Source organism: Oncorhynchus clarkii, chromosome 21 (assembly GCF_045791955.1).
Source record: "Oncorhynchus clarkii lewisi isolate Uvic-CL-2024 chromosome 21, UVic_Ocla_1.0, whole genome shotgun sequence".
NCBI lineage: Eukaryota > Metazoa > Chordata > Actinopteri > Salmoniformes > Salmonidae > Oncorhynchus > Oncorhynchus clarkii.
Window position 1 is genome coordinate 34,941,504 of NC_092167.1, and position 14,861 is coordinate 34,956,364.

At 42.9% G+C, this 14,861-nt stretch overlaps 1 protein-coding gene and 1 non-coding gene across 3 annotated transcripts in view; both read left to right on the top strand.

Moving 5' to 3' along the window:
• Positions 1–7,656: 7,656 nt before the first annotated feature.
• On the top strand, positions 7,657–7,730 carry trnar-ucu (transfer RNA arginine (anticodon UCU)). The gene has a single exon. It is a non-coding gene; the product is annotated as a tRNA-Arg (tRNA).
• A 1,262-nt stretch (positions 7,731–8,992) lies between these two features.
• The window catches only part of LOC139378952 (kin of IRRE-like protein 1), a 39,760-nt gene continuing 33,891 nt past the window's right edge, over positions 8,993–14,861 (top strand). For both annotated transcript variants that reach the window (XM_071121590.1, XM_071121589.1), the window contains exon 1: positions 8,993–9,263. In XM_071121590.1, coding sequence (XP_070977691.1) covers positions 9,218–9,263 — 46 coding nt within the window. In that variant the 5' untranslated portion in view covers positions 8,993–9,217. The remainder of the gene's footprint in view (positions 9,264–14,861) is intronic.

The following is a 14,861-nucleotide window of genomic DNA, read 5'->3' on the forward strand; positions in this document are numbered from 1 at the left end:
TCCATAGAGACACATACCAGCTCCACTGGTAGTACTGCCGCTACTACCAGCAGTACTACACCTGCACCTGTCAATGACACAAGTTGTTCTGCTTCCACGAGCACATCCAATGCTAGCATCAGTAATTCTACATTTGTTGTTAGCCCAGCTAGCATCGACACTGACAGTTGTGAATCTGATGCAGCAGAAGAGCTATTGACACCTTACCCGAGAAAGCTCCGAACATCAGACAGGGACGTTGGACCATCAAAGAGGCGCAAATATGATGAGAACTACATTGATTTGGGGTTCACTTATATTGGGGTAGTAGTGCATTTCCTCAGCCACAGTGTGTTACATGTGCAAAAGTACTGTCTCACAACTCGAAGAAACCTTCACTCTTGCGCAGACATTTAGAAACAAAACATGCCAATTTGAAAAATAAGCCATGGAATTTTTTGAGTGATAATTAAGAGACTTTTGAGTAGTAAGACATGTATAAAAGCAACAGATACCATTAATAAGAAGGGGCTGGAAGAGTTATATGGTGAGCTACCAGTGGCTGAGACAGGCAAGCCCCATACTATTGTGGAGGACTTAATTCTTCCTGCTGCCACATATATGGCTGGGACAATGCTGGGGGAAAAGGCCAAAAAAACTACAGACAATGCCTTCATCAAACAACGCTGCATCACGGCGCATCGTTGACATGGCAGGATATGTTTTGAAACAATTACTGCTTCACATACAAGCCAGTGAATTCTATGTGTTACAGCTGTATGAGTCAACAGACAGGGCCTGGCACAGCTCCTGGTATATGTATGTTTTACGTTTATGGGGTGTCAATTAAGGAAGACATCCTCTTCTGCAAACCACAGGAAACCAGGACAACAGGAAAGGATATTTTTAAAGTACTGGACAGCTTTGTGACATCAAATGGACTTTGGTGGTCAAGATGTGTTGGTATCTGTACTGATGGTGCAAAAGACATAACAGGGAGACATAGTGGAGTGTTAACATACGTGTAAGCAGTTGCTCCCGACGCCACTTGGGTACACTGCAGCATCCACCGAGAGGCTCTTGCTGCCAAAGGAATGCCTGACAGCTTGAAATACGTTTTGGACACTACAGTGAAAATGGTTAACTTTATTAAAGCAAGGCCCCTGAACTCTTGTGTATTTTCTGCACTATGCTATGATATGGGCAGCGATCATGTAACGCTTTTACAACATACAGAAGTGCGCTGGTTATCAAGGGGCAAAATATTGACATGTTTTCTTTAAATTGAGAGACGAGCTTAGCGTTTTCTTTACTGACCATGGTTTTCACTTGTCTGTCCCCTTGCATGATAACGATTTTCTCACATGACTGGCCTATCTGGGTGTACCTATGTGAGAATGGATTCTCGGCCCTCACTAGCATGAAAACTAAATACAGGCACAGACTGTGTGTGGAAAATGATTTAAGACTGAGACTCTCTCCAATTCAATCCAACATTGCAGAGTTATGTGCATCCTTTCAAGCACACCCTTCTCATTAACCTGTGATGAGTTTCACAATTTTAGATGAACAAATAATGTTTTATATGTAAGATGGTTAAATAAAGAGCAAAATTATTGATTATTATTATTTGTGTCCTGGTCCTATAGGAGCTCTTTGTCACTTCCCACGAACCACGTTGTGACAAAAACTCACGCTCATTTTTATGTTTAATAAATGTATCATATAATGTGTGTGTGACAGGCTTACAATGATGGCAAAAAACAACACTTGAGAGTGCGCTGACCCTGGTGCTAGAGGGGGTATGCAGCTGGAGGTTGAATGTTTGAAGGGGTACGGGACTATATAACGTTTGGGAACCACTGCTCTACGTGACTCACATACTGAGGAAAACTCTTAACGACAGCCAAAACAACAGTACCCCAAAGGTACACTGACTGTACAAAACATTAGGAACACCTTCTTAATGTTGAGTTGCACCCCATTTTTCCCTCAGAACAGCCTCAATTCGTCGAGGCATGGACTCTACAAGGTATTGAAAGCGTTCCACAGGGATGCTGGCCCATGTTGATGCCAATGCTTCCCACAGTTGTGTCAAGTTAGCTGGATGTCCTTTGGTTGGTGGACCATTCTTGATTCACAAGGGAAACTGTTGAGCGTGAAAACCGAGCAGCGTTGCAGTTCTTGAGACACTCAAACCGGTGCGCCTGGTAACTACTACCATACCCCGTTCAAAGGCACTTAAATATTTTGTCTTGCCAATTCACCCTCTGAACAGTGGTGTAAGTATTAAGTAAAAATACTTTAAAGTACTACATAAGTAGTTTTTTGGGGGAATAGATTTTCAATGTACCGATTCCCTGGCACATGGTTTATGAACTGGTACAAAAAACAACACTTGATGCAACACTTTGAGTTTTTCATTTGAAATTATTACACAAAATTCTTGCCACCAACAGAAATACAGGGGCAATATGGGGAAATATGGGGCAAACAACAATCTCAGCTCTGTAGATTTTTCTGCGAAGAGACAGAATAACTAGATCATTTATTCTGGTATTGCCCCTCTAACCGATGTGAAATGGCTAGCTAGTTAGCGGTGGTGCGCGCTAATAGCATTTCAATCGGGGACGTCACTTGCTCTGAGACCTGAAGTAGGTGTTCCCCTTGCTCTGCAAGGGCCGTGGCTTTTGTGGCGCGATGGGTAACGCTGCTTCGTGGGTGACTGTTGTCTGTGTGTGCACAGAGGGTTCCTGGTTTGAGCCCGGGTCGGGGCGAGGGGACGGACGAAAGTTAAACTGTTACATTGGTGCCGTGACCCGGATATAGCTTGTTTCTCGTCACTGTAAAAAAGGGATCGTAAAAACAACACAACATTCACTTACAAGTCAATAAATAATATAATAATATTTGTAGGATAGGTTTTCATTGTTAGATACAATACGATTAGAAAGGTTCAAAATGTCTTAAACATCACAGCACAATTGAAAAATATATGGCACTTGGAAACCAAACAAGGGTGGTCTATGACGATAGGGAGGATGGGCTGGGAGTGGCTGAGGGGCGGGATTAAAGAGCTGAGGTCTATGGCGATAGGGAGGATGGGCTGAGAGTGGCTGAGGGGCGGGATTAAAGAGTTTATGTTTGGTAATGTATTATTATTATGTGATTGCTTTATATAAAAGTACCATGTATGCTAAATGTGTATGTATAATGTCTACTGTATGTAAAATGTATGTACAGTATATGTAGCAGAAAACAAGATATGTGTCCTCCGAAGAGGGTGGGTGGTAGATGGGTTAATATTTATTTTATATACAGTTGAAGTCAGAAGTTTACATACACCTTAGCCAGATACATTTAAACTCAGTTTTTCACAATTCCTAACATGTAATCCTAGTAAAAAAAAACTGTCTAATGTCAGTCAGGATCACCACTTTATTTTAAGAATGTGAAGTGTCAGAATAATAGTAGAGAGAATGACTTATTTCAGCTTTTATTTATTTCATCATTTTACTGGATGACTTTTACTTTTACTTGAGTCATTTTCTGTTAAGGCATCTTCACTTTTACTCAAATATGACAAATGAGTACTTTTTCCAAATACACATGCCATGTCACAAGTGAGTCTTCCAGCAAGACAGTAACCCCGAGCACATATCAAAATCCACAAAGAAAACAACAAAAAATCAACATTTTGCTATGGCCATATCAGTCTCTGGACTTGAACTCTATTGGTTTGAGTTGAAGAGAGCAGTCCATAAGCGCAGATGAAAGATATCAAGAATCTGGAAAGATTCTGTATGGAGGATTGGTCTTGTAGGCTCGGCCCTAAACTGTGCACTCTGCCACCTCTGGCATCATGGCAAATGGCCAAAGACTTCTATGGGCTTATAGGATAAAACTACTGCAGCTATGTTTGGTATCTATCTAAAACTTTGATGCCATCTATATGGATGTATGATCTTTGTTGTAAAGTGTAGTTCTTCAGAGTGAACTCTGACGACGCTGTATGGTACAATCTCTTTTGTACTCAAAGGAATTATCTCTATTGTAACCGAGCCCACTCCCTTAAATTACCACACCTAGATGTGACCCCCTTCCTAGAGGATGTTGGCTGGTTCAACCTGATTGGATATCTTCGTTTTATAACCTTTGGTTTGGTCTGTGGATTGGTCAACAATTGATTTTGAATATAAACAAGCCAGATCTGGTATAAATGGAATGAAAGTATTTTCTTCTCCCTCTTGTCCTGCTATGAAATCTCCCGAAAGGTTGTATGTGAAATTCTCATACAAATTCTCTGCGTTGCGTCGCGCTTATGATCAACCCTTAGCCGTGGTGTATTGGCCATATACCACACCTCCTCGGGCCTTATTGCTTAATTAAAACCCCTTGAGCATGACCATAAAAAGTGTTGCTATTGTTTCTTTATTTAGAGCTCCTATCACCAAGAAATGTGACTTTATCTTGGATGAACGAATTCTGCATGAAGCGTTCATGGAACCGAATAGAGATGTCTGTTGAACATGTATGGCTGTCTGCCCACTGTTTTCTGATGCTTCTACAGGTGTGCTGCAGTTATACAAATACCTTCTTCCTCCCACCCCTAGCAGCAGCACTTGTAGTCTGGAACTGAATAATATTTATTTAAAGTTTTGCTGGGCAAATTTAAGGTCAAATGATTTTCCACAGACATATACAGTACATTTACATAAAAGACCAAACCAACCAACAAACCCATCAACCAGACTAAGGGTCTGTTCCAAATCGCCCTATATATTATAGAGTTAAGTTAATGTAATTGACTTGGGTGTAAATCTCTCTCTCCTATAACAGAGATGATGATGAACTTCCTGTGTTCCATCTACTCCTCTAAGGCCATGAACTGCAGCTGGCTCCCAGCCAATCATGCCACAGAAGACCACCAGCTCTACTACGGGTGAATACTATTCTACTTCCTGCTCCTCCACCACTCAAAGGCCAATACAAGGCTATTTGTGGATGAGTGTTCATATTAAACAAGATAGAAATTGTGAAGAGATTCTTCTGTTGGCAGATTTTTCTGTTGTTATGTGACCCTTAGTTTTATCTGACTTTGTGGCCTGACCAAGAAAAACTTTGGCCTATTTAAAGGCTATAACTATGGCCCAGAGTTTTTCCGGATTAAGTCGTGTGTGAAATATTGAGGACTATAACTGTGACAACAGCTATACAATGTCAGTCCTCTCATTTCTGATGTTTCAGGTACAATGATGAATCATTTGAGTACTGTGAGTAAGGTATCAATATGCAGTGAGCACCTGTATAGCGCCAGTCAAAGGACAGGATGCCACATGAAAAAAATACTTCTGAAAACCACCTTAGTAGTTGGTCCTAAAGACCATAGTAGGAATATAACTCTGACCAGGAGGACAGTTATGTTTGAACCCTTGGCCTACAATGGTCGCGCCCTGAGGAAATCTAATTAACATAATAGAAACGTTTCATGGGCTGCTTCTCAATTCACCGCATCCACCGATCTCGCCCTTCCACATCTGCAGTGAATGGTGGCAGATCTAGAGCTCGCCCTTCCACATCTGCAGTGAAAGGTGGCAGATCTAGAGCAGTGTTTGTCAGACAATGAGACATCCCGAAATCCGGTCTTCTCACAAAAATGTACGTAGAGTCCAAACAGTTTGGCCTAGCAACTATTACCACTCTATCTTACTACATTTGCACACACTGTATATAGATTTTTCAATTGTGTTATTGACTGTACGTTTGTTTATCCCATGTGTTTATCCCATGTGTTATCCCACCATGCTCTGTGTTGTTGTTTGTGTCGCACTACACGGGGAGATCTTTGTGGGCTATACTCTGCCTTGTCTCAGGGTAGTAAGTCGGTGGTTGAAGATATCCCTCTAGTGGTGTGGGGGCTGTACTTTGGCAAAGTGGGTGGGGTTATATCCTGCCTGGTTGGCCCTGTCCGGGGGTATAGTCGGACAGGGCCACAGTGTCTCCCGACCCCTCCTTTCTCAGCCTCCAGTAATTATGCTGCAATAGTTTGTGTCGGTGGGCTAGGGTCAGTCTGTTATATCTGGAGTATTTCTCCTGTCTTATCCGGTGTCCTGTGTGAATTTAAGTATGCCTCTAATTCTCTCTCTCTCTTTCTCTCTTTCTCTTTTTAATTCTCTTCTCTCGGAGGACCTGAGCCCTAGGGTCAGTCTGTAATATCTGGAGTATTTTTCCCGTCTTATCTGGTGTCCTGTGTGAATTTAAGTATGCTCCCTCTAATTCTCTTTTTTTCTTTCTCTTCTCTTGGAGGACGATCTCTAGGACCATGCCTCAGGACTACCTGGCCTGATGACTCCTTGCTGTCCCCAGTCCACCTGGTTGTGCAGCTGCTCCAGTTTCAACTGTTCTGCCTGCGACTATGGAACCCTGACCTGTTCACCGGACGTGCTACCTTGTCCCGGACCTGCTGTTTTCGACTCTCTCTCTCTACCGTACCTGCAGTCTCTAACTCTGAATGATTGTCTATGAAAAACCAACTGACATTTACTCCTAAGGTGCTGACCTGTTGCACCCTCTACAACCACTGTGATTATTGTTATTTGACCCTGCTGGTCATCTATGAACGTTTGAACATCTTGGCCATGTACTGTTATAATCTCCACCTGGTACAGCCAGAAGAGGACTGGCCACCCCTCAGAGCCTGGTTCCTCTCTAAGTTTCTTCCTAGGTTCCTGGCTTTCTAGGGAGTTTTTCCTAGCCACCATGCTCTACATCTGCATTGCTTGGTGTTTGGGGTTTTAGGCTGGGTTTCTGTATAGAACTTTGTGACATCAGCTGATGTAAAAAGGGCTTTGTAAATCAATTTGATTGATTAAAATAAAGGGATAACTACATGTAAAAAAAAATAATAATAATAATCTTCAGAACAAACTTCCTTTAATTTTTTGGGTTTTACTATCTGTTGTTCCATGTAGTGAATATTTTTTTCAATGCATTTCTATTGGCTGACAGCAGTAAAGCTAAATTCAATCATACCTAATACAATGTTTTCAATCATCATAATCTATCCCGTATGGAACCTTATGAAAAAGGAATGTCCAATGGGGATGTTATGATGCAACCGCGGTGCAATGTAGCTGGGGCTACTTAAGATTCTGGTACAGACGCCGAGTGCTGTCGATGCTGTCTGTCCACTTTCCACCCATCCGTGCATGGTGTGATGGTTGATAAAAATTTGAACAAATTACGCTAAAATAATGAGAAAGTAACAGTAGTTTACAGACCGTTTACTTGATTGAGCGTGTTTTATTCTGTGCGGATTCACCAAAATAATAAAATCCCTCAGTTAGTATACAGAAAAGGAGGATGATGTAACGACGCAAGCTATATCTACTATTCCACACAATTATTTGGCTATTGTCTTTCAAGCTCCTTATTGCACAACGCCTTTTATTAAAGCCTAAATTAAATACATGTTTACCACATCGCCATTTTGGCTCTGGAGAGAAGCTCGAGCGTGCCAATTGCATTGAAGAGACCGCGTACAGCGCCCTCTACCGGTCTTTTTCTTAGAGCCAAAATGTCCAAGAAGAGTGGTCCTGATGCTGCAGGGATGCTGAAAGCGTCGACATAGAAGGATGTGAGTATCTAAACCGTGCCGGAATCATGTTTATTGGCGCAGTCTCTGTGGCGCAATGGAATAGCGCGCTGGACTTCTAATCCAGAGGCTCCGGGTTCGAGTCCCGGCAGAGATGGGTCACCTCTGGGTGCCACATGGCAGACCTGCGGTTTTTTTATTACAGAAAATGTATGATGTAATTAATAGTGTCCGATAATAAACTGCAGCCACCTTTTCATTCAATGCATCCTTCTAAATGTTCTAAATATAATACTGCACTTCACTACATCTCTACACCACATGATATGTAGGCTATACTTGTATTTATCACATAGCCTAACCATAATAATAATTGATATCAAATAAACAATGATACATTTAAATATATATTTACCTGATAGAATAGCATATTCGACCACTTATTGAGCATTACAATATCAAGGTAATTATAAAACAGAAATTCTTGCTAGACCTTAATTATAACAACAATTCAGGCTAGGCTACTATAGACAGATTTATTTCACCGCACAAACAATCCATTCCAATATAGTTTTTCTCAAGTAGATCCTCTGAGTAATGGTAGAAAATGAATCACTTATTTAGTAAAAATACATCAATGCCAGTCCAGTGAATAAGCTATACATGCAATAACGGTCCAACAGCAGAACAATTTAATGATGACAATACCTGGAACCCTAATTATAGTGGCTATATGTTTCAGTGAATACATTTGTGTAACTTAATGTGTTGTTTCTACGAGGTGCATCCGTGTGTAGGCATTTTAATAGTGTTTCCAGTTGTTTGGGAGTAATTATTGAGTCAGTGCACTTGAGGGCGCTCCAACACCGCGTTGTAGCCTAGGCTGATGCAAAGCCGAGAGATATGGATGTGAGAGCAGCCTACAGCCCACTATACAGGCGCAATGGGGACATTGAAAACTACATGTATGTATAGCCTATGTAGCTGGCTATAATAGGCTATATAGCCTCTACTTCATCATTACTTTGAGAGAAAGGAGGAGACAGACGCTGCCTCTTCTGGGGCAGAACTTGGTTTTGCCATGTAGAATGTTTGCAGAAGGATTTGCTTGCAGAATGATTCAACTTAACCAGCACTCCATTACCATGACATGTCATTAGAGCTGTGACCTATTACTCAATCTCTCTTAAATAGACAAACACAGAGATAATGGCAAAAATCCAACAAACATTATGGACGAATTCGTGTAGTTTTTCTCTGGTGACAAAGACATGAACATATAATAGAGGTATCACTACCATCTACTGCGAGATTCAGACTAGAAAGAGGAGGGGTGTGTGCTGTGGTGCTGACGTACGTGAGAGGAGAGAGCGAGAGAGAAAGGACTGCGCCGCTAATGAGAAAACGGACCGTCGCCGAGCACGCAAGAGCAGACAGCAAAAAGGAGAGAGGAGGAAAAAACGGAGAAATGATCTAAACCGTAAAAAAAAGAGTAGAAAGGGGAGGTGGATAACGACGAAAATCGTCACATATATTCACTGGAAGGATTACAATTGCCCGATAGTGGTGAATAAAATCCAACGGGGTTTTTTGATGCTGTCCTCACGGAGAATTGAGCTAACGGGCTTGCTGGTCTTCTGAACGATGCATAGGCTTCTGCTCCTGAGTTTGGCGTTGAGTTTTCACCGTGGTAAGATAAGGGTTACCTTCCCTAATAAACGAGACACTGTTTCATGTTGTCGAACAATACCGAGGCTTGTTAAACTTGATGAGAGGGAAAGTTGCTCTAGATTCGTTTCAGTTATGTGCTTGTGTGTGTGCGCGCGCGTGTGTGTGTATGTGAGAGAGCGATAGAAGTAGATGCTCCTCTTTTCTGCGTATATGGCCTCAAGTTTGTCATATGCGGGGCAGTGTGAATGGTAGGCTATTCCACAGTGTGTGTGTGTCTAACATGATCATGGCCTGATTGGTGCGAAAATCTAGTATCTACCATATGACCTTAGTCCTGTGCATACAGTAGCCTATTGCCTTTTTCAAAAATGATGTTAGGCAGAAATGACGTGATTCGAATGACAGTGCGCGTCTAAAATTATTGACCAAAGGTGCTTGATATTGTAATTTGGGAACGGCTTGTGTCAATCATTCAAACGTTGCTTGCCATTTTTTATTGGTGCCTGAGATAGAAATGTAGCATAATAACACGCACCCACACATACACACACACTAAGGCCATTGTAGACGGTCTCCAGCTTGCCATGCGTAGCTGCCGCTGTATCCTGCTCTGCTCGTGCGCGCGACACAAAGATTGGAATGGAGACTTTTTTTCGCCATGTATTTCATTTCGAATCGATGTATGGCCACCATAGCTTCACGTATAATACCCCTAATGTCATCTAGATGACATATCTTTAATACATGCGCATTGACAGGTATAACAGCTATAACGTAGTTGCTAGGAGACATGTGCTCAAGGTGGACGTGATTTCTTAGACTACCTGTTCGATTACAGCATCTTCCTTGTGCTCGCGCACGGCACAAGGCAACCCTCCCTTTTCATTGTCTACCTTGTTGTGCGTGACAGTCAGAGAGTGCGTGTACTGTGAATGTGCGGGCACGCGCAGGTACTGACCAGCCTAGCACTTTATCGTAGGTAAGGGGCGTGTTTGAAAGGTCTATATAGGATGATGTCATCCATGTAGCCTGTGTCTCTTTTTAGATCACTATAGGCTAGCGCAACTCTTTTGTCCTTCACTCAACATCCATACACAATATTAGTATACTAGTATAACTATACACGGAATGCTAAATGTTAGTATTGTATCACCTTTTCACTGCCTAATCCTGTAAAACAACTGACAGGTGGCCTATAGTGTGGCAGCTATAAACAGTAATCGTTATGAATGGTCATTACACACTACAAAACATACTAATACATCTTATTCACATGGATCGAAGCTGAAGCATGCATGCACTCACTCACTCACTCACTCACTCACTCACTCACTCACTCACACACACACACACACACACACACTAAATACAATGTAACCCCTTCAACCCAAATCAACATGCAAATTCTTGATGTTTTTCTGCAGGGAGCCCTCCTCGGCTCCCTGACAGCAGTGTTCTCTCATAAATCCATCAGTGCACATGAGTGGTTCTGCTACAAGCCACACACACACACACACACACACACACACACACACACACACACACACACACACACACACACACACACACACACACACACACACGTGTTAGTTACGTGGCTGTAAACTATGTGTCACACACTGCGCTCATTATGGCAATGGTACAATGTCACAATTTTATCATTCATGTGTAGGCTATACTCTTCCAACTGCCTGTCCAAAACACTGCTCTCAAAACACTTGAAGATCAAAACTATTCTACAATTCTAGTTTTCTTAACAGGCATTTCATATGGTATGAAATGTAAATGTATGTCCTGCAAAGACTCTTTATAATCCATGAAATTGCAATTGTTGTTAGTAGCCTACACCTGGTCATTTTGTGACACTGCAACTTGGTGTTGCTAATGTACCTACCTAGACTGCTATAACAAAGGCCTCAGTGCAGGTACAACATTTGTCAGCCTCTGTCCTTAATGAACAATGTCACAACTACTTCATGTATACACTAGACTGGCATTGTTTTGCCATTTCGGTATTTCAGATATTAAGGTATCACCAACCGCCGTCCACACATAGGAAACAGAGACGATATACCATATTGAATGGATAAGATAGTAAAGGTGAATATGGATAATATGGCCTGAAAGGGAATAGAGAGAGCGGTGCGCTGGACAATTAATTGGATAGGTGGAGGGAGGATGAGGTCATGATTAACGTTTTGCAGAAAATGGGTGTATCAGAAACAAGGGAGGGTTTTGTCAGACACACACACACACACACACACACACACACACACACACACACACACACACTACCGACCAAACAACCCAACCCAGTCTCATGAGCTACATATTCTGTTTCAACGTTTTTTTGTGTAAATATTGCTAAAAAAAACATTGAAATGGAACATGTAGCTCATGAGACTGTGTAGTTTAAGTCACGTGTGGGTCTATTCATAATGTGGATGTAACAATGAGATATACTCACAATTCCATAATGTAATCAAGCAATAGTTTGCATTTTCTTCACATTAGTTATGGCTATGCTACAGTGTGACGTTCAATGTCAACACAATGTGACTTGACGCTTTAAAACTAATTTTGACACATAATGTAATGAACACGAGGGGAGACAGAGAGCTGGATTCAAGCGCAGGGCGCAGCAGGTGCTTATTGCAAAGGACCACAGGAGGAGGCAGGTAGCTGGGTCCAGGGGCAGGCAGAAGGTCATACACAGGGGGTCAAAAAGGGCAACAGTACAGGCAGGGCAAAGGCTAGTAACGTAGTCCGGGAGATCAGGCAATAGGTAGGTAACGGGAAATCCGATAGGCTAAAGTACAGGCAGGGAATAGGCAAAAGGCATCATTAGTGATGGGATGCAAAGAACTGAACTAAATAGTGTGTGATAATGACCTCCAGGTGTGTGAACAGGTGTTTAGAATTCAGGTGATTAGGATCTGGAGAGTGAGCTGCGTTCAGGGGATCTAGGTGTTTGAGAGTGTGAGCATGAACGTGGGGTGGAAAGTGAGCTGCGTTCAGGGGATTTATGTGTTTGAGGGTGTTTGAGGGTGTGAGTTGGAAGCAGACATACTACTACATAGTAGTAGGGCTGTCCTATTGTTTATTGTAAAGGTACAAAAACAGACAATGAAACTTGCTAGAAAACTACAAATTAGATTACGCCTATTGAGGCTCATTGTTTATCATGTATAGTACACTCATCTATAAAATAATCAAAACGTATGTGTGTAATAAATTAAACATATTAAATTATAGCATTATGTAGCAAGCCGTCCGGGCCTATAGCAGTAGATGTTAAAGACCCTACTAAAGCTGTTTGACTGGCCTAACCAATGGAGTTTTTAAAACCACAAAGCGAGAGAGAAAGGGAAAGAGAGAGGGAGAGAAAGAGGGTCGAGAGAAAGCGAGAGAGAGAGAGAGAGAGAGAGAGAGAGACAGAGAGAGAGAGACAGAGAGAGAGAGAGAGAGAGAGAGAGAGAGAAAGAGAGAGAGAGAGACAGAGAGAGAGAGAGAGAGAGAAAGAGAGAGAGAGAGAGACAGAGAGAGAGAGAGAGAGAGAGAGAGAGAGAGAGAAAGAGAGAGAGAGACAGAGAGAGAGAGACAGAGAGAGAGAGACAGAGAGAGAGAGGCAGAGAGAGAGAGAGAGAGAGAGAGAGACAGAGAGAGAGAGAGAGAAAGAGAGAGAGAGACAGAGAGAGAGAGACAGAGAGAGAGGCAGAGAGAGAGAGAGAGAGAGAAAGAGAGAGAGAGAGAGAGAGAGAGAGGGAGAGAGAGAGAGAGAGAGAGAAAGAGAGAGAGACAGAGAGAGAGAGACAGAGAGAGAGAGAGAGAGAGAGAGAAAGAGAGAGAGAGAGAGAGAGACAGAGAGAGAGAGAGAGAGAGAGAGAGAAAGAGAGAGAGGAATAGAAGAGAAAAAGAGACACATTTGACTGAGCCTCTTTGCCATGTTTTCTAACTGTGTGTGTCTACGTTGTGCCGAGAGACAATTTGGGGGTCGGGGGAGGGGTGGTAAAAAGTTGTGTTCTGGTGTGGCGATAGTGGGGAGGGTGGTCTGGTGGGCAGGTGGGTGAAGTCGAGGGGGCCCAGATCAAGACCGATTATAGTTTTTATTCGGAGGGTGGTTGTAGTGGGGGATGAAAAGAAAGAAAGCGGGGGAGAGAGAGAGAGAGAGAGAGAGAGAGGGGAGAGAGAGAGAGAGAGAGAGAGAGAGAGAGAGAGAGAGAGAGAGAGAGAGAGAGAGAGAGAGAGAGAGAGAGAGAGAGAGAGGGGAGAGAGAGATAGAGAGAGAGAGAGAGAGAGAGAGAGAGAGAGAGAGAGGGGAGAGAGAGAGAGAGAGAGAGAGAGAGAGAGAGAGAGAGAGAGAGAGAGAGAGAGAGAGAGAGAGGCAGGAATAGGGAGGGAGAGGGAGGGGTTGGGGGCCAGGGGGAGAGAAAGGGACGATTACTCAAGCCTGACTGGCTGCTCTGTAGGGACAGTTGGCCACACACACACACACACACACACACACACACACACACCTCATTGACATAGAATATGGAAGAGAGAGTTCAAAGTGCTACTCTCAAATCAGAATTCTTTAACCCACATCTGAGGCCTCTCTCTCCTTCCCTGAGCTCTGGGCCTTAGAAGATGCCTCTACACATGCCTTGGCTTAGACTAGAATTAATTGGCATTAATCACTGTTGAAACTTCTCTTCTTCTCCCTATTTTTTCAGTTTTATTTTTTACCCTCCCTCAGTTTTTCTCTTTCCCTTCTCTCTGTCCTTCCATTTATCCTCCTTCTTTCTGCTAGCTAAGCTCAATTCTCCCCCCTCTCTCTCTCTAATAAGTTCCAGATGTGGTTATTGCATTCCTTTAGTCAGTGGAAAGGAGAGGAGAAAAAAGGAGAGGGGGAGGGGTCAGAAGAAGAAGCACATGAATTAAAAGAGCACATGATGAAAGAAGAGTACAGCCACCCTGTACACACACACACACAGACCTGCAACCACATACATATACACACACACACACACACACACACACACACACACACACACACACACACACACACACACACACACACACACACACACACACACACACACACACAAGATGGGATTCACTGCTGTCGTTGGGCTGTGTTTTTCTCCCTCAAAAGTTTTGGGACATTCCCCCTCCCCCTCTTCGCCCACTGTCCCCTTCTCCTCCACCATCCTTCCCTCCATCCCCTATCCCTCTATTCCACCCTCCTCCCCCTGTAGGAATGTGGCCGCCGGGTGATGATGTCATTTGATTTCTCGCTCTCGGAGTTTCTCCTCGAGAAGGGTAGGGAGATTTGTGTCACTCCATCGCTCTCTCTCTCTCTCTACGATAACAACATTACAGCTAGCCATCTAACTAATAAGCCTACAGTTATGTGCCTGGTCTACACTGCTAGCCATACAGCCATTTAGCCTGCAGTAAAAATGGGAACATATTTAGTTAACGGTTCAACTGTTGTTCAACGGTTCAACTGTTGAAAAAAAATGTTGGTTGGAAGGATATGGCTACATGCAGCTCATTCACATCAATTCCATAGGAGAGAGTTGTGTAAGTTGAGCCCTTTTTATTTTACATTCAGCATTACTCCGTCAAGGGA